Here is a 27,772-nt window from a genome sequence, read left to right as displayed (position 1 = left end):
AGGTAAGGTGTATATCAAGAAGGGCGCAGAACGAAGACTCGCGTCGCTCGGTGCACTTGAAAAATCGCGGACGATTAATGATATTCACTGAGCTTGGCAAAGAGGAGGATGCTCTCTAGGTTAAAAAAAAAAAAACAGGAAAAAGAGACGACTAGGGAGGAAAATATGCAGAAGAAAAGAAAAAAAATAGAGATGATGCACGAACGAGGAAGCGCGACAAGAGCCTGCGGAGAGCATATATACATATAACGTTGCACCGGCTTCTTGAATGATTTTATCAATCGGCCGAGACCTTCGACCGGAAGACGAATAGAAGGGGAACATTGGACGAAGAGCAAAAAAACATTCCCGCTACGAGAGCGAGCAAACTATAGTGACACCTAGTCGAAAGATGAATAAGACAACGTAATGCGACTTGTACAAGTACATCCCCCGCAGTTGTTCATCATCGGACGCGACGATCCACTGCCTCTCCTGTAATGAGTATATACGTACATACAAATAAGATTCATATGTAACGTTTGGTGGAACGAATCGCGCGCGCGCGCGAGCGAGGCAAAAGGGACGGAAGAGGGAGCGTCGGAGCGGCGTTGGCGAGCGCCGGCGTCCTCTCGGCAGTCATCCGTACGATGCCGCCGCGGTACTTGTACCCAAACCATCCACAGCCGCAGCAGCTGATTTCGCGTTGAGTTTACAGGCTCTACATATACGGTACATCGGCGTAACAACACCCTCAAACCAGCGGACCACGTTTTCTTTCATATACATCGTCTCGTAGGCTCCCGTGGGGGGTTGCGTGCACTACAAGCTTCGTTTCGGGGAGGGGGGGTTGGTGCAGCTGCTGCTGTTGTCGTTGGTTAGATCTGGTTGTCGGTGAGAGAAGAGAAGGAAGGGGTGGGTGGGAGGTGAAGACGAGAGCTCTGTTTGTTGTTTTTGGGGCTTCTTGTGCACCGGGGTAGTAGGGGGTCGTGAGGTTATTTGCTGTACGATACACCCACTGCGAGTCGTGTGGCTGTTGTTACTGTTGCCGGGTCCATGAGGCTGTAGCGAGGAGTGGCGTCGCATGCCCGGTGGAGGTAAGTTGTTAATGTAAATTTATATTATGTATATATATTCTTTTTTTTTCTTCTTTCCTTCATGTGGAGGATGTAAGCCATGATGGGAAGTTAAGTATCGATACGTCAGGGCTTCACTTGTCAGTGATCGATGATTCATGACTGAAAAGCTCGAGGTCAACACTTGAGTTGGATCATTTTTAATTCACAAATATTGTTTTGTTTTTTTATTCAAAATTTCGCAGTATGTAGATGAATTTGCATTCAATGAGTTGTTTTTACTGTAACTAAAAAAATTATCATTCATATACATGCGAAGGAAATTCGAAGGATATGATTTCCGTACGAGATTTGTGATTAAAAAAGTCGAACTTTCAATTTATTTGGTGAGATGCCAGATGTATGTGTAATACGCCTAAAGGGATTTTTTTTTTTTCTTTGCCAATTGAAAAATGTATAAGCTTGTAACCCTTTTAGACCACTGTTTAGTCGAATATAATCAGCCGGGCATTGAATACTAGTATACTTATAGGGGATAGAGGATATTATAAACTGGATCGGTTGAATACGAGTGTGGAGAGAACCAACATATTTTTAGCAAGAAAGAAAATGAGAAAAGAAAAATTTCAATCGTAGGATCAATCGAAGGGATGAGGGCGTACCCCAATTTTTAGCAGTGTGTATCTCTAATAGTTTAATAAGTGCATCGGCATGTTAATCATGAAAAAAAAAAAAAAAAAAAAAAAACAATAAATAAATAAATCAAGTAAACATTTGTAAAGCATAAATGTATGCAAGAAGGAATATTTTCTTTGCACCTTGGGTCACTCTTCACTTATATTACATCGGTTAGTCTATCCAACACTAAAAAATGAATTCTTAAATAAAAAAAAAGAAAGAAAGAAAACACTTGCAATGAAAAATACAACAATTATATAATAATTTTCTACGGGTTTCGGTGCTTCCAAGAAAGCGAGGAGGAAGAAGAGAAGTAGAGTATTGCATCACAAAGCCGAGAGGAGGGGGGGAGGGGTCGAGAAACGAGAGCTTTTCGGGTTTCTCGTTCCTCGCGCGGTGGTGGCCCTTTGCCAAATACCGTGCCAATCCGTTGGGGTTGACAATTCATTTTGCACCGGTGAATCCGAGCGCTGGTACACATCATCATCCGATTATAAATAAATTTTCGAGGAACAAAATCATTCGACATTATTTATTTTCAACGAATTAAAAATTTATTTGTTCAAGTTGCGGTGTCATTGTTTGAGGGCTTGATGATACACCGTTTTGCCGATACTTTAAAGTTGGACTTTCCCGATTGAGTTACACTTTCAATAGAGTATCGATAAGTACTCCAACCATTTTCTCCAAAAAACTAATAATTAATAAAATATTTTACAATCAAGTATGGAAAAATTAATAGATCTTTGATACATGTTTTCAAAATTACAGTATACCAAGCAAACATGGTGCGAATAAAAAAAACACGGAGCTATTTTCCGAGATTACAGATCAATGTTTTGCACGATGATCTTGGTATAAAAGATAACCAAGTATATATTATCCAATCGATGCTGCATTGTAAAGTTTCGCAAGAGAGATTAGTTCTCTTTTTCTTCAAGCATAATTTCTCGCCCCTCCCCCCCTCGGCACTTGGATTGAATTTCCATTGACATCCAATTTCGCGGAGGCAAAACAATAAAGTAAAAAAAGGATAAGTAGTCGCGGATGATTTATAAACATCTTTTCGAAGGGTCGATAATTGCCTCTCGCCTTGCGAAAGCTCCTCGGAAAGTAAGTACGAGCGGCAAAGTAAAAACAAGCTCCGCGCGCCTGCATCTGACGGATATCCGATAGCTGAGTTGGCTCTTTGCTTGCACCTTACGGATGCGTATGTGTGTGTGTGTATATATACGGATACCTTGATTATCCTGTTGACGTAACGCCTCGTGTAATTAGTGTTGGCGGAGTCCAAGTCTCGAGCGCGAGAATATAAATAAACGAGGATAAAAGACGGGGCATTAAAACCTATCCGGGGAATCGAGTGTAGTTGTAAAACGACCGTCAATTTTATACGTGCTCATCCGTTGAAGCAGTATGGAAAAAAAGAGGATTTTCGCTTACATAAGTCTGCAGTGGTGCCGTTACGTATACATAGAAAGAGATATAGGCCGGTGCGTACGTGGAAGTAGGAAAGTGCCATTTTTAATGCTGATCGAGGCCGATCGTCATGGGATAATGGACGGATGTGTGATTTACGTTCCTTCTGAAATCACGAATATCACGTGCGGGTGAATAAAGTAAATTAACATCGGCATACGACATTTACATACTTTTATTAGGGGTCGAATAAAAACATGTATACTTTTCAAAGTATTTTTTATAAAAAAAAAAAAGTTTAAGCAAAATAAGTATTTTAAAGATGTATGTGCGTAAGTATCCTTGTATTTTTACGGGTCAATTAAATCAAGATGAATTTTCCCTCATCGCAACTCATCCACTGGTGTAATTTTTACGTGTACAAGAAACATTTCCCTCGACGCATACAAGTGATCGACAGGAACGAAATTACCAGAGTGGTAAAAAAAAATAGAGTACGGTTTTCCCACTTTGCCCGAAAAGAAAAAAAAAAATACATCGAGTCATCGGTTGAAAGGTTCAACAAAATTAAAAGTAACGAGGGGAAGAAGAAAAGAAAAAAAAAATAATAGCACATACTACACTGTTACCGAGGGTCCGGGAAATCGGCATCCAAGTGGCTCCCTTTCTTTCACCAGCCCCTTTCCCCTCCTGCAACCCCTGATCGAATGAAAACGACCCTTACCAACCACCCTCGCACACCGTATACTATATACACACTCGCCCATCACCTATTTGGTTAACCTCCGTCTTTACGTCTCACGGGAGAGAAAACTTGAACGCCAGTTTTTTTTTTCCACCCCCGAGGCTACAAGGGGGTGTACATCAGGAGGCGCGTGAAATTGAATCCTATTAGTGGCTGATTTTATCTCGAAGTGATAGAGGCATCGTGTATCTTGATTTGATAAGAGGTAACTGGTGTATGCCAAGGTACAACACGACCTCGTGCCAAAGGGGGAGGGGTGTGCATGTCTGACGCGGCTGATTGAATTAAAATCTACGAACCTTTTTCAAAACCTTAAAAAAAATATTTTCGATTTCATGATGAAATTTCTTAAATCCCCGGTATGGATAAAGTGGTCGTCCAACGACAATGGACCCGAAAAACAACGTTCCATCATAAAAAAAGAGCGATCCTCGCTAGCCTCAAGTGTACCCGCTCGTGGATTCAGTCGCGCATGAATGTCAGAGTAACTGTACAGCCGCGTTGGTATAAGCGTAACCCGCTTATCAAAGACCCTCTCTCCACACGCGCAAACACACACCACCGGTTGACGGCCAATTTCACGCCATGACTCCTCGACAATTGCCACGCTTCGTGTGCATGTGTACACATGTATACGTATATATTGCATCGCATGCATAAGCACCGCATATCTCGTTGTTACACTTGACTCATTCGCAAAACAAAACTCCATTATCCAAGTCTCGGTGAACGACAACACCTGCCACGTTCTTGCACCCAAACGAGCTTGGGTGTACGATATTATCGCGCTCGAACGAGACTGCTTTCGATGGAATTGGGGTATGGTTTTATTATGGCAGGTGATGTACGTGCCCCACCCGTACAACAGCCAATTTAACCTTCCGTAACAGCTTTAGCCAACAAAAGTGCATGCCACGAATTTACCAAATCCAACATTTTTTCGTCGGTCGTTGGCGTCTCTCTTCAAAGTATGTAATAAGTCGCAGTGAATCCTTGAAAAAAAATGAAAAAAAAAAGTACCTACATCAGCGCTGTATTCTATTGGAACTGGTACAGATGCAATGCAACTACCATAGAAACACGAGTTTTAATTAAGGGCATCTCTTGAGTTATAATTATGTACGCATGTAAAAACTATGCGCCCAAGCGATCGATTGTACTCCATTGGTCCGGTGACACATGAGACTCCCGAGCTACAACCACCGTGCACCCCGTGGCACTTGTAGCATTCGATCGTCTCATTATACTCCTACTGTGAAGCGACGAAACTAATTTATTCCATTCGATATTGGTGAGCCAGTAGATACGCGTTGGTTGTTCTTGGGGATTTCAAAAAAATATTTTTACAAGAATCAATTAATCGTGCATCGATGTGTTGGTACGTAAAACTTTTTTAATCAAATCAAGGGTGCGAGGTAGGATGTGCGATAAACTTTCACCCGCCATCGCTGGACCGTATAGGGATGACAAACCCGCGTTTTAAATTAATTTATTAAACGTATCGATTTTACTTTTGTATAAAAAAAAAAAAAAATAGAAGAAAAAAAATTACTCTTCCATCAATCGTCATTAAATTAAATACGAAGAGATTGGCATTTCGTTCAATTAGCACCCAATGCAAACGAAACTCTGCCAATTTAGCACGAGCATTCAGCACTCGGTATATCGCTATGGGCATCATGCAGCCACTCAGCTCGTTAGCTTCCTCAAATCGGTGGGTAATTAAGCCCCGTCATCGCAAATCCGCACTGTGCATATCCTCGAGCGACGGTTCGCTCAGTGATCGATGAACTTTTCATTGAAAAATTCCAATCTGACCTACTTTAATTTTTTTTTTTTTTCCTCAACCCAAACAAAAGCTACCGCGAAAAACGAAGGGGCGAATGTTCAGGGCTTACCTACCGTTCGGCCTACACTCCTTCCCGAAATTTAAAAATCAACGGCCCTGACCCTCACTAGCCGTGACAATTGTTGTGCTCAACTATCCCGCTGCAACAACAGGACTGATCACATCGAAGCGCACAATCATAGGATACAAATGTGTGATATTTTTGTGGTACACGATTGTGGGGTTTTTGGTACCAATCATTGGGCTCTCCACCACAGGAATCTCGGTCAACTTTCCGACCGAATATATACCTACGCGGGAAATTTTCTACCCCCAAAGAGAGCGAGAGAGAGAGAGAGAGAGGTTGTGTCACGCGACGAATCGAAAGGAAATATGTTTTTGTGAGAGTCGCAAATTCCCTTGCAGCCGGTGTAACGTCAACGTGCATGCATAGCAGCGGACGTTTTATTAAATCTGCCAGGAAGAGGAAAGTTCGAACTCGACGATCGCTATTGCACGGGTGTAACGATTTGCTTTGGCGGTGTTTTCTACAGCCCCTTTTTCTTTTCTTCCTTTTTTCCCTTACCGTCGTAGTCGTGAAACCACGTCATTTCACCTCGTTTCTTGCGAACGGAGGACTGATTTTTCGACCGGATTTTCCGCGAAAATTGCCAAAGAAACAATACATTTTTTTTTTTTTTTTCAATTAGATTGGTATTTTGGAATTTTTATTTCTCTGGACGCAATGAAACAGAAAATAATGTGTCGAAGGGGAACGAATATTTGACCAAATTCATCGCCACGATTTTATTTATCCTTTACAAGAATTGTCCGTGTTAAATGGTGACTAAAATGTACTTTTAACGCAACAAAATAATTACCTACATTTGCTATGAGAGAAAAAAAAGTCCCACGAAAATTTTGAACGAGCCAACACTGGTATGTGCACAAGATCGCGTGACGTTGTCTACAGTTTGTTACTGTGCGCGTGTCGCAAAGAGGCGGTTATGCAGATCCATGACAACGCCGGGCAGCAGAAAAGATTCCTCGCTCGAGGACGCCTCGCGCCGCGAAACTAGAAAAAGGCGTGGGAAAGCTTCCACGCCCAGCTCTCTCTCTCTCTCTCTCTCTCTCTCTCTGTAATTTACGTTCTTGGGGCTTTTTAACACAGTGAAGTCGTCGTTCTTCCATTCCGACTCACGAAAGCGAAACGGCATTCAAAAAGGAGTTTTTTTCGTTTGGCAAATGCAGAGCGTACGTCATTAATAACGTGACGTATACCTGCTCGTCGATTGAATTAGCTCACTCGTAGCGACCGGTCAATTTAAGCTGTACGTGCACATGCGTGTGTGAATATGTTCCGTATGGCAATCAGACGCGTCTAGCATGCAAAGTAGCCGCTTACACTTAATGGAGCAATCTTCCTAATAGACTGATTTTTCGAGAAAAAAAACAAAAACAAAAGACTGTCGATTTCCTCCAACAAAACCTTGACTCCAACGTTGCGCGCACACGCAAGCTGTGCAAGTGCCATTTAGATCAGGGTTGATACCAAAAAAAAAAAAAAAAAGGTTTTTTAATTTTGTTTAATTAAGCAATCTTTGAATTTTTATTGAAATATTGAAAACAATTTCTCGATTACTTTATGATGATAAAAAAAGATGAGTTCCTCCACTCTAATTTATACCCGCATGTAATCTGAACTGTTGGAAAGCTTTTTTAAACCCAAGCTAAAAACGTCGTTTACAATTTTGTTAAACCAATAATTAAAAATTTTTCAAAAGAATCCTGACAGTTCGGGTTGCAAAAAAACCAGAACTTTTACGTAACTTTTTCGTTTTTCTTATTCTTTTTTCCTCATTTCAATCAAAACAATTCTTCAATTATTTAATAAAATGTGATAAAAAAAATTAACAGCAATATAATGTTGTGGATAAAGGACATTTTGTAGCCATATTTTTGAGAAAAGTATTCTCTTGTACGACATATTTTTACCAATTATTGTATGCCAAGTTTTAGCTAAAATTGAGAAAGACAAGAAAAAGAGAAAAACGAAACAATTTCGTAAAAGTCCTGCGAAAAAATCAATGCACTATAATGTAATTTTCCAAAAAAGTGCGCCAATATATGGTACATGGTTTGATATTAATTTCGCAGTCCGGTATGAGTACAGAAGAAAGAAGAGCAGCTTCGGTCCAGGAAGGGAAAAGATGACGGTGCGCAGGCACGTCCTGCAGGTCTTCCGCAGGGCGGTGCTGGCCGGCTGCGTGCTGGTGCTCATCGTCTTTGCCCTGACCAGCCAGGACCGCTCGAGTTCCTCGCAGTCGCATCAGCCCATCAGTCCCGAGGTTCGTGCTCATTTACGTATGACACAATAGACATCGAGCTAAATTTTTCATTTTTTGTTTCATCGGAAATGTATATGCATACACATCATCATACGGGTTCGATATAACTCTTAAATAACATTTTTCGAAGCTCCCGCGCATCATCATTTTTCTTTTAATTTTTTATCCTAATCAAAATTTTTATGCCACAACTTTCGAATCTAAAAAATTAACGCGCGTGCGTTCGGCACCCATTCACTTAAATTTCATTGGATTGCATAATCATTGCAGTGTGTAAAATTTTTTCAGGGGCTTGCCACGGTACGCAATTATTCTATACTACTAGAGCAACATTTATAGATTATTTGAGGGAAAAACCAAAATTAATTTTGCTCATTTGTGTTGGGATAAATAAGTAAATATTGTCAATTTTTTGTAAATGGAAAAAAAAACAGTTGAGAGGCACGGAGTCGAGCAAAATTAAATTTGGTAAACAAATGACACCCCGATATGCTTTGTGCATCCAACAACACTCGTAAATTTGATAAATAATCGCAGTCATTGCTGTCCCATGTATATAAAGTATATGTATATTACCCTACACAGATATACCTCGTCGCGCGTTACAATAGGTGTACCTTGCCGGGGGTAAATTCGCGCTGATTTGTAGCGACTGTAACGATGTGCCACGCGACGCACGAAATATATTACACCCTGAGGGGCGCGTACTTTTGCAAGGGCGGAAAATTAGTTTTAGGGCGAGTTACGCCCCCCTCTCTGGGCTACATATATACTTTTACAAAGTTCGCGTGCTCGGGTGCTATCGAATGTTTTTTACACGAAGCTTCAGCTTTAGGGAAGGTACGGTTTAATCCCGTTTTTGAAAGGGATCAAGGGATTTTGCGTGCACACCAGAGCTTGGACTTGGATACTTGTGTATTTAAGTGAGAACAAATTTTTTTTTGTTTAAAGCAAAGAATTGTGTTCAAAATTTTTGAACGAATGATTTTCTTGTACAATCTTTTTTATTCTTCCAAAAAGTCCTGCATTTTTTTCTGGAAAACGTTTTATCCACCGATGTATCATTAGTATAGTAATGGAAAAAAAAAAACAAAAATTTTTTTTCAGCTCAAGCAATGAGATGTATTTTCATTAGGAAAAAAATGATGTTGCACAGTACGTTGCTTGTATTCGATCTATTCCCAATACTATAGACACCATTAATATTACATAACTAAAGCTACGAAAAAAAAAAGAAAATTAAAAAAATGCCCTCTGTTGTACAATACCATTATGAGGCTGAGAAAGTATTGTACATGGCATGCACGAAAAATCGCAATCGTAGGAAGACCAAACGAAAAAAAACTGTGACAATAAAAATTGAAATAAAAGTGAAAACAAAAAAAAAGGCAAGACTATTACATCGCACATTCAGCAATGACCTTCGCCAAACTGGGCTTGACGTTTGTACGAAGCGCCGCCGCACAAATACACGAACAAAAGTACATAGATTGCGCTGCAAATGTATATATTTAGTTACGCTTGAACAATGCGCTGCGGGACTACATACATATTATATACGTGTGCCGATGACGGACAGGCTCGTCGTCGTTTGGTACACGAGATAGTGACGAGTCGTTTAATTAAAACGAAACGCGCGAAACGAAGGACGGAGTAACGGGGAAACAGATAAAAACTCTCCCCCGCTAATAGCGGACACTGCGCATAAATCCGGCAAGTGCTCTCGCGTATTCTCTCCGGTACTAGTCTTCCTTCAGCTCCGCGGGCCCTTTGGTCTCTCTGGACTACGAAATACGCGAAACCTCGGCTTTTCCCATCCGAATGCCCATCAAATTTATCGTGCACCCGGCATTTAAGTTAATTAACAACTCATTTGACGACGAACGGTGCAACGCACCCGACCGATATTATTCTTACGTGCTAAAATTTTATTTTGCTATCCACTCTTTTTTTGTCCCTCTCGCCGAGCTCTCTCGAGGTGGGGCTCGATAAATCGGCGGCAGCCTCGGCTGGCGGTGACAGCGCGGCCTCGTAAATAGAGCCGACCGTTCCGGGCGATCTGATTCTATACCGTTGGTATATATGTATAGGTATGTACATGACTCGCGCAAACACGAGTAGTGGCAGAAAAAGTGGAGAGGAAGAAAAGCAGTATTTTGCGTGCACGAGTCCGGAGAAAAATTTTTATGACAAACAGTATTATCTTAGTCGGAGATGCAAGTGAGCTAAGATGTTGTTTGAAGAATAAAACGTTTTGATTTGCTTTGCTGAGGAAAAACGGAGAAAGAACCCGTTGTTGGTGAGAAGCAAAGTTTTGTTACAAACATGATAAAGATAATATTGTGTGTTTGTGTGTAATTGGTCATTTCTCTGGATTTTTTCGACTGATTTCGTTTTTTTCTTTCTAATAAAGACTCAAAAATACAATTTTTTTCAGTGAATATTAACTTAACTTTTTTTTTATTCCCATAAAGATTTTCACAACAGTTATTGCTGTTTAAAAAATGTATACAAAAACTCCTAGATATTCGCGAATATGCAACGAAATATTATTAATAAAAAATGGCTGTGAAAAGTAATGAGTATAGAAATGTCTTACCAAATGATTGATGATGGTGTATACTTCGTTTGTTTAAAAGATATAAAAACTAGTAAAGGAATACGAGAAAACTTTTTTTTATTAGTCTTTGATTCCCTCTAACGTGCATAGTGATGATTGTTCAAACACTTTCTGCAAACAAACGCATACAGAGGAGTAGCACTTGAAAAATGGCCAAAGAAGAGCAAATGGCGCATAAATAAGACCCGCGAACATGTCTTGTTTGTGTTTGTCCCACTCTTAATTACGCACCGCGTCAATATGGCTTTCCCTGCGACTGAATTTATTTACCTCGTGGGTGTTTGTTTGCTTATCTCGTCTTTGACGCGCTAAAACACCCTCGTAGTGAAGAAGTAACGAATAATCACGAACGACACTACCGTACAGCGGCTTCAAACTTGACGATACTCTTAAAAAAACCTTTCGCAAAAATGTTTACGCTCTCTCGGATCGATTCGCGAACTTGTCGTCGGCCTTTGTTTTTTTTTTTTTCCAAACAAACATAACGGCCTCCACCAGTTTGCCAGCGTAGCACCTCGTCGTTATCGATCGGTTTATTCTTTGTCACGGGAAAAAAAAGCCATTTTCGTAAGCAGATAACACACCATCGCACGAAACAAATTGCCTCGCTCGAGATAAACCCTTTTCCCAGCTCGGGTATTCAAACAAACAACCAAAAAAAGGGTGCAGATGATATAATATATTTTTATTCCGTGGCGAGCTTGAATGGTCCCGCGGCTCTGAGCCTCGCCCGAAAAATAAAAATTAATAAAAAAAAATACCCGAATGGCACAGATCACCCCCGCACCGATTTCACGGGCGTCAAAATTCATCCCCCTCGAACTCAAAGCGAAAAATCCTACCGCGGGCCTCTGCACCGGGCAAAACAATACAACGCAACGTGTTTGCACGAAAGGGGTCGATAAGCACACCCAACACATGTATACACTCGCACGGTCGAGTTTGGCGTCGGGCAGCTCGCGAAAGTGGACCGTCTCGAATAACCAGGCCAGCAGCTTCCTTCTTTATTTTCGGGGAAGCGCACCCCTCGCTTCCGTCACTGCACGGGCCCCGCGGAGCTTTCACGCATCTCGGACCCCGGGGTTTCTCGAACAAACGAATCCTTGTGCTTTTTTTTCATACCAAAAGTCGTTGGGGGTCTATACAAGTACGAAACAGGTCGCAAACGCAACAGAGCCGCAATGGAATAAATTTGCGTGCAAGTGCAGCGGTGCCGCATTATTATATAGCCTTGGGTGCGCGCACGCGACAAAACGAAGCGTTAGTCACTCGATCATTTTGTCACGATTCTCGAGCTCGACGTGATGCATGATCGTTATAATCAATGTTGCGGGGGATGCGTGAATGGGCCGCTCTGTCGAGGTTGGGTTATTCCATCGCGCTCGTGTGTGTGTACGGGCGAGAGATTGAATTCAATTACACGCGACGACGAGCTTTAGCTTTTCGTTGAGGCTTAGCTTTTCGGGTTGACGTTGAGAGATATGTTGATTATTGCGGAAACTTGCGGACTTTCATTGCATATAGATAATTTTCAATTGCCATTTCTTCGTTGTTGAAAGAAGATACTCACAAACGAAGAAGCGAGTCATTTGATAACAATTTTGATGGAATTCATTGCAGGTTACCAAAATTCATCCATCTATGTTTTTTTGAAGTGTTTTAAGTCAACCCGTTAAAATACAACCACGCAATTGTATACCTAAATCTAATTAAATATCATACATATGAAAGGACATTATATCGCGCGACCCATTGACATTTTATGAGAAAGAGATTAAAAAAAATAAAAAATGTCCATTGTTTTTTTTCTTTTCTATTATTTCTCGTTTTTCTTTGTTCTGGATTTAATTATTTAAGATTTCAATGCCAAAAGTAGGGCAAACGGAATTAAATGTGCCGACTATAGCTCCCACGGCGACCCCGTGGCGGGTATACCGTGTAGGTTGAGCGATACTTATGTGTGTGTGTATTAGCACTGAATTTTTAACAGGTCAGGAGGTGTAGATGTTACATAGTGTAGCAGTAAGTACAGTATTCAATTTAGGTACACTCAAGACTATTGTTCATAGAGACGGTAGTTGGTGATAATTTTCGACCCACTTGACTGTGCATGCAAAATGATGTAGCTCTTGGATATGATTCGAAAATGTATATTATTATCATTACCGACAAACAATCAATGAATGAAAGGAAAAAACATCTAATATTCGAAACCCACATACAGCTACCCCGAGAGAACGAAAAAACACAACCCGAACAATGAAACGGAGGTGACAACAACAAATCCGGTCGCTCCGAAACTTTTTCGCGCTGCGTATAAGACTCTTTCTCCCCTTGTTATACGTGCACACTCCACACACGTAGCTCGCACACGCGAAAACGAGGGCTCTATGCAAATACGACTCCTTTCCTTCCAAGTTACGCGGATAAAACTTTTGCCCTCGTTGTCGGGTCGTATAAAATTGCAGAGTGATGCCTACCGCACGTATACGAAGGACGAAACGGGCTATTGGTTTGATCTGCGCCGACTGATGAAGCAAATCCATCGGACAAACTCGGCACGCTATATACCAAAACTGAGTTGAATGAAGATTTGGAGGGGTTCTTTTCCCTTTACTTGTCGTCCCGCGACTTGGAGCAAAAAATTTGTCTTCGCGCTCTGGTACGAAAAAAAATAGGGGTAATTTCAAGGTTTTACACTGGACCATCGGACCATTACTCTTGTTTTTTCTCTTTTCAACTTACGTACTACCAGAGCGAATAGCCCAAAAAAATCGAGACAGGTTAATATTACCACTTTTTTTCTATTAACAAAAAAAAAAGATTTAATAACTGGAGAGATGAACAGATTTTTAGGTCAAACTCAATTTTACGCTGTCAGATAATAATTCTAGTGGTTAGTTGTTTTAAGTTAAAGTTTAATATAAAAAGGTAACTATATCCTATCTTCATGTGTTGCAATTAAAACAATCGTTTTATAACTAGAGATGCATACATTATATACATATAGAAGGTTAATGCAAAAGATATATTATATCCTGCCTTTTTTTCGTTATTTTTTTTCGATACAGCAGCTCTGGTTGATGCGGGGGAGCGTCGAACTTGATTTTGTCAAACCGTGTCAACGAGCTTCTCCCCGTCAGGAGTCATATTTTTCGCCCGTTTTTTTTTCCTCGCCATTTTCAGGGTACACCGTGCGACGGACCGAAAAGCTCATCAATATGCAGCCACCACGCCCGGGGAGCCTTCTTTCAATATTGAAAAATGCATCGCGGAATATCGGCAAAACTCTCTCACTCGTGGTGATAATAATAATAATTATTTATACTCCACAAGTTCTCTTAAACGAACATTTCACAGTTTGATTCCGCGAATAATCAGCGTTTTGCTGACTAACGCGTTTGTGAATGGCGCGCCAAGTGAAATATGTTCTCGGTCACCTCGTCTGTGCGTCAAAAAACGATTCAAAATTGAAAATGAATTACCACAGCCCATACATTTACAACCCGATGAAAAACAAAAAAAAAAAAAAAAAAAAAAACATCATCGGTACGTCCAAGGGAGGGGAAAAAACGAGCAAATAACGCAATCGTTAATTAAGTATACACTTACGCACGCGTATACGTCCCGATGAGAAATTTCCAATCGTGCATTATTTTCACCTGCGTGTGCATTGTTAAACCCCCATGTATCTCTTTGAGCGACTTCCGGGGAAAGGGGGTAGGCTGTCCAATGATAACAGATAACGAGTCACAGTCTGTGCACATATAACGGTCGAGCAGTGCTGCAAATTTGTTTTCTTTCCTACGGAACCGTAACCAACGACGGCAAAGTACTTATCGTTGATTGCGGTCGCTGCTACTTGTTTCTGTTTTCCGTTGCGTACCCATGTTTTGTTTTGCGGACTACGTGTCTTCAAATACCATGTACATAGCGAGAAATACTGTGACAATCGAGTTGTGGATTCAGGACTTGGTCATGCAAGAATCCAAGAATACATAGTAAAGGAGAGACGAAGAAGGAAGAGGGGTAGGCGTACGTCAGAAAAGAGTTTTAGTAGATATACTGGAGGAGTGGCGCGAAGTCATTGTTGTGCAATTAATTTCTGACGGGAGCACTTGTTTGTGCTTTTTGTGGTGGCGCTGATTGCTACCTGCTGCTTCTTACTTTACGAGTATGGTAATAAATTGATCGAACAATGATGAAAAAGAGGATATTTTATCTGATTGTCGTTTAAATGGATTAATTGGTCAAAAGCGGAGGAAAAGCAAGTAAGAGATTTTTGGTATACGAACAAATACGGTTTTTCATTGGTCGCGTGTGCTGTTTTAATAAATTTCTCGATTGCCGTTGTTTTTTTTGTTTTTTTTTTACCTATGTTCTAGTTGATGGTTACAAATGGGAATTGTTGCATCACAATGTACAATGTGTGCAAAAGACAGCGCTTGCATATAGCTGGCGAGTACATTACGGAGCAATTTTGCCTTGGACGTACCTACAAGTAGAAACATTGAAAAGTGGAAAATACACGAGCACACACGTATCAGCGCACGTCGGGTACTCTATATCGAGCAAACTGCAAATGTGAAGGTGCACAAATGTATAGAAAAAAACAAGGGCTACAACGAGACTGAAGAAAATAAAAGACACATAGAGACCAAAAGAAGAGAGACAGGAAGGGCTGATGAAAAACGCGCACAAGTCTCGAGACACGCCTGATTATACTTTCCGAGCTAAAAAAGGCCGCCTGCCCGAGGAATATCTTTCACACGTGCGCCTCGCTCCCTCTCCCCCTATTTTTTTCGTATTTTCCCTCTTTTTCATCTCGAGACTCGTCATTTATTATTTTTCACTCTCTTTCTCGCGACACTGCTGGTACGTTACCTTTTTTTTTTTTTTTTTTTTTTTTCTTTGCTCTTTCACTGCTGGACGGTATACCCTTTTCATCCTTTTTCCTCCCAAGGGTTTTTACCTTTGGTCCGTACTTCCTCTACGTCATTCCTTCTTTTCAATTTCGATCACCGAAAATTACTTTTTTGCCGCTATCCTTGAGCCTTTAGATACTTTTAAAATCGAGGATTTGTCATAACCATTTATTTAATGAATTTTCATCATTTTCACAATTTTGACCTATTAATTGTCCTTATCCATAGGATAATTAGGATGATTTTTCTGCGGAAGGATTTACTGGGCACTTCATTGAAACCCCGAGAGCATCACAATTTTCAATCGCAGTGGTACAGTGCACCGCAACAACCACGCGGTTTTTTTAATCTTTCAGCTCTGGCGGCATCATTTCATTACACCAAATTCCGTGAAAGTCGCAACTACAGTTAACGACGTTGTGCGTGTATATATATATATATATATATATATATATATATATATATATATATATACCACTTGGTATAAGAACCAAGTGGCGCATGTTAGAACGCTGCGTCTCCCGGTGACGAAAAAAGGCAGTTTTCACCCCTTCATCATACGCAAAACCTCTTCCCTCTAATCATACACGTGTACCCAAATTGACTGCGATGAGGTTTTAATTTCGCCGAATGGAAAGAAAAAAAAAAAAATTCAACTTGTGCGAAATGCTCGCCCATTACCCATCAGGCGGTACTTTAAACATATAAAAGACCCCATTGTCGTAATTTTGCATTGGACCACCGATACCCCATAATCAGCACTAATAGATTTCGGTGTTCCCTTTGGCTCTTTTCACTTTTCAAGCCCAAACAGCACTTAATATTCTTTGAAAAAAAATTTTCAACCTTCCAACGTAACGTGTGGACGAAAATTTGCAGTGGCACGTTAAGTTAGCTGGCAACCATCCAGGCGCACTGCGGCGCAGATGGCACTTTGCTACATATAGAAATGGCCCAAGCACACGACCATCGATGTGAAAGTGCGCCCGTTTCATCGCGAGGTCCGGGGAGGACCTTTGGTCCTGAATTATTCTCTGCAGCTCCGTATATACCTAAAGGAGCCCGAAGCTTTTTCCACGGGACACGCGTCATCGTCCTCCCGGTTCACCCGAGTACGCTTAGATCCTGTATGTACTCGTACACCTGTGTAGCTTTTTCTTCTACGTATGGCCAAGTATCTTCCCCCTTCGTTTCCAAGCGCTGATAAAAATTTCAAGAGGTCTAACTGTACGTGCATGCAGTTGCGAGCATATATAGGTGAATGACAAAGGTGACTTTTGTTTGTGGCACCCACGTATATGTGTATAAGAATAACGGCGTTACCATCATCATCTTCTGCAAGGGGTATTTGTAACAAAAAGGCTCTTACGATGACACCTCGTTGGGTATAAGGAATTCCAGATTTGAAGCAATGACTGTGACGTCAATGTGATATACGCATTGTTATGCATATCTTTACGGCTGGTGGGCGGATGAGACCAAGTACTTATACAGCCAAGCATAACTTGCATAAATGTCAACTCGTGAGATTTTTGTTCATCTGTTCTACACGCATCTCTAATCGTGACTCTCAATAACATCAGCCCCAATGAATGAGAATACATTTTACGCGTCTCAAACTATACTTGAGTGAATCGCGGGCGCATTGGCATTACAACACGGAGGAATAAGAGCAAAGGATGTACATACCAACTGCACTGTGTGTATTCGCCGATGGAGGGACGTTTTATTCCTCTCTCTCTCTTTTTCTCTTGTAGTAGGTATGTACACGACAAGCATCGCGCATGTTCGCTGGATCAATCACCTCTTCGTCTGCATGTATATACCTATTATATACGTATCTCGTATACCTCCTCTGAACTATTATAGGTGTGGTACATGCCTGTATAAAGTGCGCGGGTCACGCACATCACGCAACGTGCCCGAGAACGTGCCTCTATACTGAGCTCGACCTTAACCTTCCCATTCAGGCCAGCCCATCCAATCAGTGATGGTTTTGGACTACACATGAGTACCTAAGATGTGCGTGACACCTTATCTCCATACTTTGCTGCCCCTATCTTTTCCATCTACTTTTTTTTTTATTTTTTTTTTATTGTCTTGAATTTTCGTATTGTCTTCCGCCAAACCCGCGCACGCCTTTAAATATTCATTCAGCGAATATCGGCGAGTCTACAGTACACACGACGCAGCTGCAGCACACATTGGTGTCTATATGCTCTAACTTACATTTGACGTGCGACAAAATTCAATGTTTTATTCATGCGTACTACACGTTGCACCGCGTGATTTCCATGTATACCTACTTTGCAGCGGTGTATAGGTGTATAAAATGTAGTGTCGTCGATCGCTATGGCTTTGCACGCGTGCCTCGAGGGCAACAAGCGTCCATGGATTTGGAAAATATGGCACTCTGTACCGGAATTTTTGCACGAATGTGCATGGTCGGTTCGAGGAAGATACGTAAGGAACCTCGCACGAGGTGACGATCGAATTTTATTTTCGCACCCCTTTCGTACATCAGCGTGTTAGCGATTTGGATGATCTCTTTTTGGTTTACGTCACTTCCAGGGATTTCATTTAGCGAAAATTTCTCACGAAAACTTGATCTCGACTCCCCTTTGCGTTCGCGAAATTGGGGCAATCCCAGTTTGCTCGGTCGTTCAATTAACGCCAGAAAAATTGTGTCGAATGTCTCGCGTTACGTATACGCAATGTAAGCGAATTTCGTATCCACATATTTTTGTACCTACGTATGCCATTTTGATGGCTAAACAAAGGTGTTTTTTTTTTTCCCCCCTCGAGTCGTATCTTATGAGGGAAAACAATAAAATATTTTATAAGCTGTACGAGAAAACATCCCAAGTGGTAAATTAAAAAAAAAAAAAAAACTTTATTCAAAGGGATACCTGAATGAAGTTGTTTATTTTTTTTCCTACAAGCAGAAATGTTTGGAAGGAAAAGTTATCGATTTTGGGTTGGTTGCAGGTAACTATAGCTCCTCTCGACTGCGACTAATTACGCACTTACAAAAGACTCCCTTTTTTTTTTAACTCTGACACACGTAAAACAAAACGCCAAGACGTGTAGGCGGTGCCGATAACGATTGCTCGACGGTTTCGAGCTTTCGCAGCTTTCCACGAATAGAAAGCGCGCTCGAATGGGCCCATCCTTCCGCTCTGAATCCCACTTTGGAAAACACGCTCGGTACCTATGTAGACAGGAATCGCCAGCCCAATAATTGAAGCTGCGCTCATAATTAAAAAAAAAAAAAAAAAAAAAAAAACAAACAAATAGCAATCCATTGCTATATGTTTCTGTTCGGGCACCAGTATCACTTCAAGCACTTGTTTCAAATGAAAAAAAAAAGAAAAGAAAAAAAAAAACAATGGGTCTGTTTTTACTTCATTGTTATACTTTTGAATGCCACAATGAATAACATCCGATAAAGTAACAATTTGCCGCGTGTTTGTTCGTAATTTCTCGTGGGATCAAATCATCCTTACGCAACACTGTACAAAGAAAACCTATAAGGTACACTAGATTAATCGACATAATTATTTGCAACACTGTACAATCAAATGTAATCGCGGAAAGACTGTTTCCGTCATAAACGACGTGCCCACGTAATCATGTACATCCCACACGTTACGTGTGACGCAGATCGTGTACACGCGTTCCGGTTTTGGTGTGCAAACTTGCGCGTATATATAATCCAATAGTTGTACATCTGGCTCTTTCTCTCTCACACACGTTCACAATGGCCCAATACAGGCGTGGCCCATACATCTCGGTGTACGTGCCACCTTTACTGGCTCTCACTTATTCACCCGCTAGTTTATGCACCGTAGGCCCATCTATATATATATATATATACATACATACATGTACATGAGCGAAGGTATAGGTGGTACGTGCACTAGACGCGAAATCAATAAGCGGAAGCTTCTGTTTCCTCCTCCTTCTCTCTCCTCGACACCCTCGGTCGCTACAACACGATAAAAAAATAAAAAATAAAAAAAATAGCTTAGGAGAAATAACTCACCCACATACATATTAGAGTTAAATATGTCTCCCTGTTTGTCCCTCTTTTTATGTGCATCTGTTTCCACGCTTGTGTGCGTCAGTTAATGTGCATGCACGCAATGTTTGCACAATCGATCTTACATGCAAACACAGCAAGCAAACAACTACAAAGAACCTTATTCGTGTATTTTGTATTCGAATATTGGCATTAGAAAAGCGCAGGAAAGATCGCGTGCAGTGATCGCACGAAACTCATCAATTCAATACCTTGCGTTTATTTTTTTTTTTTTTAATTTAAACTAAAAGTATCAACCATATCAGTTCATCAAACGTTTGACGTGAGCTTCAGGGTCATACACAATATCATTGAAAACCCCGTCGTTTGCGAAATATACACTGCACTCACTATATGACTGCAAACTGGCCTTCGACAAGAATAAAGCTCCATGCGATCAAGTACACATGGCGACCTTTATACAAAAACTCGGCCGAGTGAAAAAAAAAAAAAAAAAAAAAAAAAGAAAAAAGAAGAAATGTATGAAACAAGGTGGCGGATAAGCCGAAGAAAAAATCGACGTATCCACGTGGCAAGTGGTTTTTCGCCGGTGTGCCGATGATTCGTCACGGATACGCTGAGTCGGCGAAAAAAGAATTAACAAGTTCAAGTGCCTCCGCGGTACATGCATCGAAGGGTGTGCTTCAAAGAAAAAAATGCCATTACAGCGCGTACACCGAACCGCAGGGACATACAAAGCTTTCCCCACTAACAAAATAAGATGGTTATTATTAACTGAAAAAAAAAAAAAAAAAAAAAAAAAAAAAAAAAAAAAAACTGAGCAATTGGAAACAAAAGTTCTGTCGGGATAATCTCTTGAGAAAAGAAAAGCGAAAGCTCATCAGAGTTGAAGTAAAAGCTCTCCACGGCTACGCGGTTCGTTGCTCGCGCGTGCCTTTCCATTCACCGTCCTCTCCCAGCCCTCTTGATCCTCTCTCCGAGCGAGCTTACCAAGGTGGCCCGTCAAGCTGCGGCTCTGCACGTACTCGCGCCTCTCGCCCCCTTTAATCTCACGCTCCGCAAACTCCATCCACCTCACTCTCTCTCTCTCTCTCTCTCTCTCTCTCACTTTTTGAGGGTGCGTTTTCTTCGAGATTACGTTATACGGTTACCAAAGTCGGCTGCTCCTCGGGCTTTTTCAATTTTTCCTTTTCATAATGCACATACACTTTTACTACGTATAAGTATGCCTAAATACTCTTTTCAACTGAATCGGGGAGATTTCAGCAGTAAATATGTTCACTGATTGAATAAGTATCATTGAAATTAGGTCAGTTCGTTCACTGTAACGAAAGTGTAGTATATTTTTCGTCAATGTTTTTTGAGTTTTCCGAGTTTAACACAGAGGTGGAAAAAATAATAACGTGTTACATTAAATACAGCGATTTCGCGTTGCACTCGAATCAGTGTTTTTGCATCTTTGGTGCAATCAATCAATCGACAATCGACAATGAAGATTTTTCGTAGGTCACAATGTTTCACAACAGGTAATATATTATATTCGTGGCTTTTGCAATGTTTTTTTCATTTATCTTTAAAAACGAAAAATCTTCAACCCACGCGGATAAAATGCACATGTATAGGTACACGTATCTCCCCCCAAATCGAACCAATGCGAAAAGATTAATCGCAGAAACGAGAAAATTGGATTAGCCTTGAAACTGAGAGAAGTCAAGAGAAGGAGGGCTGCTATGCTACGTTAACTATATATGCATATTATTAAGTGCATTACACGCGCGCATGACTTGCGGGGAGTGCAGCAGCCACGGTTACCAAACAGTACGAGAGGAGAGACGAGCTTCATGTACATATAGTTGGTATGTGGTTGGTATGCGCTATGCAGACCTTTGATTGACGGGGCCCACACGGTAGTGATCATTTTCTATGTACATACATTTAAGTATACTTACAACAGAGAGAGAGAAAAGAGAGGAAACACTGGACTGTACAGGGATGGATATTATACCAGATTGTGCTTCAAAATACATGCGTATTGGCGAGAACATTGTATGCTGCAAAAGTTTTTGCGGAAAAATAAATGTAAAAGCGCGTAATACGCGATTATTATCATTATTATACGTATACGAGTCAAGTCCGATGCGTATTGTAATAATCATAATGACAAGGTATATACCTATATTAAAACGAGAAAAGTTCTGTCCGTGAAAAAATTGTGCTCGACGACGACGAGGAGGATTACCATAATCTTTCCGTCGGGCCCGTTTAGTGATTCTTGTTATCGTATATACCTGGCCGGGAAAATGCGGATTAAAAGTGTATAGACAGGCGGCAACTCTCCTCTAAAATTCAAATCCTCGCCTTTTACTCCTCGAAGGACAAAAATTTCCTTTTCGGCAACGCTACCGTATTCGTTCTCGAAAAGAGCTCCTGCCATTTTTTAAAAACATCCTTCTACATTTCACTCCGAGCAAAAAAAAAAAAAAAAATGGTTTTCTACATCCTCGCTTTCGCGGCTATATGCTTTGTCATATAGAAGAGACCGCGTGCTTTTATGCAGGGAGTACATACACACGAAACCAGGGAGTCGGAAAGGATATTAAATGTGCATACAGTGTTTCATTTACACGCGCGCACATCATACAACGTAACTGCGTGTATAGTAGTGCTGAGATTTTTGGAAGTGTGCATGTGGCAATGCAGGTAGGCGTTTCGCGTGTGGAGAATTGAAATTAATTCCAGCCGCGTTAACCTGTACTTTTGTACTGTCGATATGTAGGAGGACAGGAAATGTGTCACAATAGGGGGGGGGGATGCGATGATACATGCGAGGAGCGATATTGCAGCCCGAGCGTATACACGAGGGTTTCGCAAATTTGCGGGCACCGTTGAAATTCGATATAGGTGCTGACGATCGTACGACCTGTACCGGAATCGAAAGCTTTGCTTTTCAATTGAACGAAACGAAAAAAATTCACCTTTTAACGTGTCAAAAATAGGTCCTTGGAAAGCACCCTTATGTCCACGGGGATAGGGAGAGGGAGATGGAGAAAACCAGGTTTGGTCGCACCCTGGGGAAAGCGCTTGGAAAAGTCCTTTTATCCTCGAGAAGCTAGTATTCGATGAAAATACGATTTCTTCGGACCCGACTTTTTGCCAAAATTTTGTGGCTTTGGGGGATTCAACTGTATAGCTTATTCGGATAAATAAATATTGAAGATCGGAGGTACGAAAATTATGTCGGTCACTTGCTACTTTAGTCATCCCCCCAAGTTTTCAAGTATATATTGGGTATACCATAGGTGTACTTGAAATCTTTAAAAAATTAAAATAAGCTCACAAACGCAATACGCCCCATATTATATCAATCGTCAACTTTACAATAACAGAAAATTAAGGAAACAAGAGAACAGCTTCTTCCCACGCGCTACAACTACCAGCTCTCGGTACAATATATTATATCGCTGCAACTACATACATACATCCTCGCGTGATTTTTTTCCAACACCTTCCACAATGTAAGGTGTGTATGTTCGTTACACATGCTCGTGCATAAAAAGTGGGTCTCAAGGGCTTCGGTGCAATCATTCGATACTACCCCGTCCTCTAAAAGTACACAGAGAGAAAAATATAATAAAAATTACTGTGCTAGAATGGCAATACTGTTTGGTCGTCTAGAGACTTTTTACTATTGGAACAATAATTTTTAGTGTTTAGAACAGTAATTTTTGTTGTTAGTACAGTGATTTTTACTATTTGTACAATAGACATTACTGTCCAGAGTAATGGCAAAAATTATAATGGCCAAAGTAAAAAGTCTCCAGATTACCATTCCAGCACAGTAATTTTTATTATATTTTTTTCTCTGAGTATATGTATTAAGTATAGTCAGAGGAGGTATATATATATAGGTATCGTGGGTGGGCGGCATTGGCCTGATGCACCAAAGGCCCTTGTTTATCGCACCCTTGCGCGCTGCTTTCTTTAATTTTTCTCATGTACTTGCATGCGCCTTTTGGAGTACGCGACGCGAATAACAATAGTAATAATAATCACGGTGCCCCTGTTTTCCCCGGATTGATTTTCTTTGGAGTTTGTAATCATATATATTGTACACGGGGATGATGAGAAAAAGTGTAAAAATTTGTATGCAAGGGAGGGACCGATCGGCGTAACTTACATGTATACATGGTTTTCAGGAGGAAGCCATGATGACGCTCGAGGAGCGTTTGATGGAGCAGAGCCGGATGACGGAGATGGAGATGCGAATGGCGGAGAGGCGCAAGTACCTCGCGGATCGTTGCGCGGAGGAGGGCCTCAACGGGCCCGGCAACGATTCACTCCACCGGCCCAACGCTTGGGAGTTTCTCGTCAATCGGGAGCACCGTATCATCTGGTGCAACGTCTTCAAGGCCGCCTCCACCTCGTGGATGTACAATTTTAATTTACTCGCGGGGTAAGCCGGAACAATGCCTGTATACTTCGACGTTGTTTCTTTCACTTCTTTTACCGATTTTTATCAACCGAAGTTGATGATACATTGGGCTCGTCGCTGCAACTGAAATAATGACTGTAGAGAACTTTCGAAGAAAAGCCAAATCGAAAGCTTATGTGCGCACGAGTAAAAAAAACAACAACATTTTATTACCAAGAAAATCGTTAAAATCCATAAAACTTTCAAAATATTGTTTGCTGGTACGGTCTCTTTAGCTGCTGGAAATTCGAAAAAATGTTGTTTTTTTTTTCCTCTTGTTGTGCAAAGTTCAACTTTTCGTATGGCTGCACGGAGTTGGCAAAGTTCACGATGAGAGAACAATGCGCCGACAGCTTACTTTGCAAAGAAACCCTCGACATCTTTGTGAAAAATTTTGAAAGAGATTCCAACAAAGTTCAATTTTTTTGTTGAGAAAATTTTTCATTCCTCACTACTCGCAATGCGATATTAAGGTATAAATTTTTTCTTGTCAAATGATGGCATGAACAATTAACGTACGAATATTTAAAAAAAAAAAAAAAAAAAAAAAAATTTCAGCGAAAACGATTTGAAAAATTGAAAAAGTATCTGTGACATAATATGAGTAAATAAAAATTTTGTTGCAGGTACTCGGCGCAATTTCTAAAAGCGTCAAAGGCCGTGCCAGTGTCGTTGGCCCGGCAAAAGTACCCAAGACCAACGGCCGACGAGCTCGCGAGGTATCTGAACGACAGCGTGAGCTTCCTGATCGTGAGACACCCGTTCGAGCGGCTGTTGAGCGCCTACAGGGACAAACTGGAGCACAGTCTGCCGCACACCTTTCACAGTAAACTCGGCGCGCACATTGTCTCGGCCTATCGGGCCAAGGTACATACGTGTCGTATTGTTACATTTTTCGTATCGGCTTCACATCATATGTTTCAAGCGAACGTGTGTTGGAGTAGCTCGCGCTGGTTATCTTGAACACTGGAGTAAAAATTGTACACTGAGAGAAAAAAAAAAATATAATAAAAATTACTGTGCTAGAATGGTAATCTGGTAGTGTTTGGTCGTCTAGAGACTTTTTACTATTTGAACAGTATTCTTTAATGTTTAGAACAGTAATTTTTGTTGTGAGTGAAGTATAATTTTTACTATTTGTACAATAGAAGTTACTGTCCAGAGTAATGGCAAAAATTAGGTTGGCTAAAGTAAAAAGTCCCCAGACACCAGATTACCATTTTAGCACATTAAATTTTTTTTTTCTCTCTCATATAGCTTTCTCAGTCCTGGAGCGAAAAATAGCGAATCATTTTTTTTACCTCGTAATGCCATGGTCCGAAGCAACACGTGGATAGGGTGACCCTAAAAGTCCCCTTAAGATGATGTGAATCGTAATAACGGGAAATGCCGCGTGATAAAGTCATTATATTGAGATTTGATAACGACTGAATAATAAAAAAAAAACAATGATTGATCGACAGAGTCCAAAGTCAGCGGGCAAGCACGGGCCGAGGTACCCGTTGTTCGACGAGTTCGTGCGGTGGCTGCTTTGCGAGTGGAGGGCCGGAAACGAGCTGGACATGCATTGGACGCCTATCATCAATTTTTGCACACCTTGTCAAGTCAGATTCACCGTCATCGCGAAATTCGAGACGCTGCACGTGAGTTGACGCATCAAAAGTTGTCATTGGATCATCCGGTTGGGATGTTTGCTGATGTGCAAGTCAAGTTTCCGGAATACTTGAGTGATGAGACTCAGGCACCGGTTTTTTTTGTTTTTTTTTTTCCTTTTTCATTTTCATTCGCATTTTCTGCGAGATTTTTGCAAATATTTTTTAAACGACAAACAGGTAGATACTACACCTATTTTTGTCGATGTTTTTGCGGGTCAAAAGCCATTTTTTTTTTTTTTTGCAATATGTATTACGAAAAGTATAACGGGAGCTCGCTCGTACAGAGGGTTAATTTTTGAATTTACAAGAGAAAAAAGTACCTTTTGGTATACTAAAGTGGCCGAGAGCACTATATCCCCTTGGCTAAAATCTCTCGAAAGGCGAACCTATAGAGTTACAGATTGAAGAAGCCAAATTGAGTTATCTACCAAGTCAAAGCCCGACGGGATGAAAATTACTCGAGCCAGTCTCAAAGTATACGTAAAACACTCGGATCGGCCGAACGGATGGGGTTCAAATTTATCTAATTCCGAAACTAGTCGCAGTCGCGAATACACTTAACAAAAAATAATGCATGAAACGATAGCGATCGTACAACCCATAGACGCCCCGAAAAAGAACAACATAGCGCGCGCGTACAGGCTCGACACCAGTGGAGAGAACGTCATCCTATAAAATCCGATTTTTATGGAAAGCAGCCACGGAGTTTCCCCCAAAGCTCGCTATCACCGCCACCATAGCGAGTACAATCTCTGCGCTTTCATCGAGTCGCCCTTTTGTAAGTCGACCCCCCCCCCTTCGCAATCGCTGCCATGATACAAGGGTGGTCGTGTGGATTTACATGCCTTTGCGGTGAAAGACGGCACTTTTTTCCCTTTTTTCTCAATCATCGAACCAAGGGACGTGATTTTGTGAAAAGGAAGCTTGGAGCTTTCACGCGGAATCGGATAGGTACAACCGCATCATGAGACACGAGATCCCGGTATATTATCGATCGTTTAGTTTTTCGTTTCGCGACACCTCGACAATACGTCACTTATATATACTCTGGGCGTTTGGATGCTTTTACGAAAGGGGGGGGGGTTTACATTATGTCTTTCTTCCTCCCAAACCCACAAACGTCATTTGCCACGTACCACTGGGACCTTTGGACACTTTGACAACGAAACCTGCAATAAGATCCGACACTTTGTACAAGTTGCGCGATGCCGGATTAATGTCCGTTTTTACGTGCAATTTCCCACTGAGCCGCACTTACTTGCACACAGTACAAGCGCAATCATATACCTTTCTCTTCGTACTAGTAATTGTATCGACTGACGTGACATTTGAGGGGCTTCGGTATGGGTACTACATGATTCAATTGGAAATGTATACAGTCTAAGGAGTGAATGACGCGTGTTGTTGCTGTTTGCAGGACGATCAGAATTATTTGATAAAACTGGCGCGCGTGGGTCACATCGTCAAACCCGAGTGGAAGAATCCAACCCGGGGCGTACAAACGAAGGACGTCGTCAGCCAGTACTTCTCGCAGCTGTCCAAGACGCAGATCAAAGAGCTTTACGAAATGTTCAGGTGAGCGTGGGTGTGTCCAAACCAAATAAAATTCTTTTTTTCTTTTCCTTGTAACTGTTCGCGGTACAATTTTTCCAGCTAAAACAATGCATTATAGATTTTTGAGAAAACACGTCCGCAAAAATATTTCAAGAAGTGGTTACTGACCACCTCTGCTTGGTGTCACTTGTCACCCAGGATTTTTTAAACTGACATAGTCTTTATTTATGTTTGCAGGTACGACTTTATCCTGTTCGATTACTCGATAGCAGAGTACCTGGAGAACGGCCGCAACGAAGTAACGAAATTAGTCTGTAAGAAATGACAACCTGCCTCCCATCCAAGGCCATCGTCGGTTTTTTTTTTTTTTTTTTTCATGCTCTGTTGAATCAACACATAATTATACACACACACGCGTGTGCATATCTCATC

At 41.2% G+C, this 27,772-nt stretch overlaps 2 protein-coding genes across 3 annotated transcripts in view; one reads left to right on the top strand and one right to left on the bottom strand.

Moving 5' to 3' along the window:
* LOC106646704 (uncharacterized) overlaps positions 1 to 27,772 on the bottom strand; it is a 35,037-nt gene that overhangs the window by 4,751 nt on the left and 2,514 nt on the right. The gene's annotated exons all lie outside the window — the stretch shown is intronic.
* On the top strand, positions 918 to 27,743 carry LOC106646705 (carbohydrate sulfotransferase 11). Of its 2 annotated transcripts, none has more exons than XM_089590224.1 (7): positions 918 to 1,076; positions 7,883 to 8,073; positions 23,860 to 24,113; positions 24,758 to 24,998; positions 25,595 to 25,774; positions 27,204 to 27,361; positions 27,578 to 27,743. In XM_089590224.1, the coding sequence occupies exons 1-7, from the start codon at positions 1,064 to 1,066 to the stop codon at positions 27,663 to 27,665; spliced, it is 1,125 nt and encodes a 374-aa protein (XP_089446350.1). In that variant the 5' UTR covers positions 918 to 1,063; the 3' UTR covers positions 27,666 to 27,743. The 2 variants fall into 2 exon arrangements, with proteins under 2 accessions (XP_089446350.1, XP_014218307.2); XM_014362821.2 differs by having other exon boundaries at positions 23,857 to 24,113.

This window comes from Copidosoma floridanum, unplaced genomic scaffold (genome assembly GCF_036245765.1).
Source record: "Copidosoma floridanum isolate Cflo_tuat_1 unplaced genomic scaffold, Cflo_Japanese_pri ptg000012l, whole genome shotgun sequence".
Taxonomy (NCBI): domain Eukaryota; kingdom Metazoa; phylum Arthropoda; class Insecta; order Hymenoptera; family Encyrtidae; genus Copidosoma; species Copidosoma floridanum.
Note: the sequence above shows the minus strand (reverse complement) of the source record. Positions and strands in the feature narration are given on the sequence as shown.

What these genes read in the sequence shown, in the direction of transcription:
- LOC106646705 (XM_014362821.2), top strand. An exon ending in CGAAATTCGAGACGCTGCAC is followed by an intron (nt 25,775 to 27,203) that starts GTGAGTTGACGC and finishes TGCTGTTTGCAG; the next exon opens with GACGATCAGAATTATTTGAT. An exon ending in GAGCTTTACGAAATGTTCAG is followed by an intron (nt 27,362 to 27,577) that starts GTGAGCGTGGGT and finishes TTATGTTTGCAG; the next exon opens with GTACGACTTTATCCTGTTCG.